Below are 1,843 nucleotides of genomic sequence, written 5' to 3' on the forward strand. Positions count from 1 at the left end.
TCTGGGTGCTGTCAGAGGCCAGGAGAGCGGCCCGGGGGTGCCCCCACGGCACACGCCGCCGCCCATCACTGACCTGTGGACTGGAAGACGCCGGGGTTGCACAGGCAGTAGCGGGACGCGAACGCCTCCATCATGCGGTCGATCTTCTGGGCCTCCCCGGGGAGCCGGAAGCTCCACAGGAACTGCCTGGGGAGAAATGAGACCAGAACGGCTGTCAGGGTCCAGTCTAGGCCCCCCCACTGGCCAGGCGGACCTGCCGCGTGGGGTTGGGGGGGCAGCGCCCTCTGGGCCTCAGTGCCTACAGCGCCTTCACAGTGCAGGGCTCCCCCCCTGGGCGGGACAGGATGGACGGGTAGGGAGGACAGCAGAGCCCGAGGACCCACCGAGCTGCCTGGGTTCCGGCCTCACCACCCACTGACACCTGCCCCAGTCAAGACCCTGAGGCTCTGACCAGAGGCTGAGCGGCCACGAGAAACGGCGTCCCAGCCGCAGGGTCTGCGCCCCCAGACCCGCCCCGACGCTCCTGGCCGGCACCTCCCTACCAGGCAGTTTTCCGAAACAGAAACTCGGAATCTGCTGCAGCATCCCACGGGATCCAGCACAGGGCGCCACACCCCAGCCCGCACCGGAGGGCCGCCTGCACTTTAATGTTAAACGCCCCTGCGCCTGCCCCCTCCCTGGGGCGAGTGCTCCCAGCACAGGAGCAGCGTCTGGACCAGGACGCAGTGACCCAGGGCCTCCCAACCACACCCGCTCCTCCCGGGCAGCAGCTGCTGACACCCACCTTAAGGCCTGGACAAGGTTGAGATCAGCGAACTCGTGGAGCTCGACAAAAGCCTGGAGCACTTTAATGTTAAACTCGTCCCTGGAGGGAGGGAGAGAGGAGGCGCTTTGTGGCCCCTGCAGACCATGCCCATCATTTTAAGACAAGGTCTTGTGGTTCCCACTTCCTGCGACGAAGAGTTAAGATCTCCTGTTTGCAGGCTTGATGCAGAGGGGAGTCGGTAGGGGACTGACTGCGTCGCAGCTGCCAGAGGGAGGGTGGCAGACGGTCATCTGACCCGAAGGTGTGCTGGGCAGAAGGCACGTCCCGGGAACCGGGAGGCCGGCACCCACAGCGCTGCTGTCAGGGCTGGGGGCTCAGGGGGAAGCACCCCGAGGGGCAGGCCCTGAGGGGTGGCCAGGTTGGTGGCGCAGCCCCCTACTCACCGCTCCCCCAGGTAGTCCCCGATGACCGTCTTGTTCAGGCCCTCGCCCTTGTACAGGAACTGCGCCACGTCCTCCGGGGCGCCCTGCAGCAGGCCGTTCTCCATCAGAAACTGGATGCCCTGAGGAGTGGGAGGGGAGGCAGTGACCGGCCGGACACAGCGAAAGTAACAAGGGCCCCGGCGGGGCTCAGGTGGCTGCAGCCCGAGTTCCCGGTTTGTCCTGGAGCTGCCCAGGGGCCGGCCGAGGGGCAGGGGACGCAGGTGGGTGCGCAGCAGCAGGCCTGTGCTGTTCCTCCTCCGTGATGCGCCCCGAGGGCAGGGCCTGGCTCATTGGCCTCGTGCCCGATTCCCCCACCCAGCCCTCTGCCGAGGACACGCGCCAGCCATCACCACCCTCCGAGCCAGAGGACTGGACACTCCCCAGCGAGCGCCCTGCAGCCTGCACAGGCCACTGCGTCCAGGGAGCCACGTGACCACCAGCGAGTGGTGGAGCTGACGAACGCTGACTCTTTCAGAGCCTTGGCGAAGGGGGAGGCAGAGCCAGCCCGCGGAGCCACTGCCGCAGCCCGGGCGCCGCGAGACCGCCCTTCCCACGACACGCGCCTGCGGGCACACAGCAGGCTGGGCTCCGGGAC

General features: G+C 67.7%; 1 protein-coding gene across 1 annotated transcript in view; it reads right to left on the reverse strand.

Annotated features, from left to right (window-relative positions):
* Positions 1 to 1,843, reverse strand: part of CYTH3 (cytohesin 3) — an 11,753-nt gene that overhangs the window by 5,683 nt on the left and 4,227 nt on the right. Inside the window, exons 4-6 of the mRNA XM_006765475.2 lie at positions 1,210 to 1,328; positions 785 to 865; positions 74 to 186 (exon numbers count right to left, since the gene is read on the reverse strand). Of these exons, the coding sequence (XP_006765538.1) occupies positions 74 to 186; positions 785 to 865; positions 1,210 to 1,328 (313 nt within the window). The remainder of the gene's footprint in view (positions 1 to 73; positions 187 to 784; positions 866 to 1,209; positions 1,329 to 1,843) is intronic.

The sequence above is a fragment of the Myotis davidii genome, unplaced genomic scaffold, assembly GCF_000327345.1.
Source record: "Myotis davidii unplaced genomic scaffold, ASM32734v1 scaffold399, whole genome shotgun sequence".
In the NCBI taxonomy this organism is placed as follows: domain Eukaryota; kingdom Metazoa; phylum Chordata; class Mammalia; order Chiroptera; family Vespertilionidae; genus Myotis; species Myotis davidii.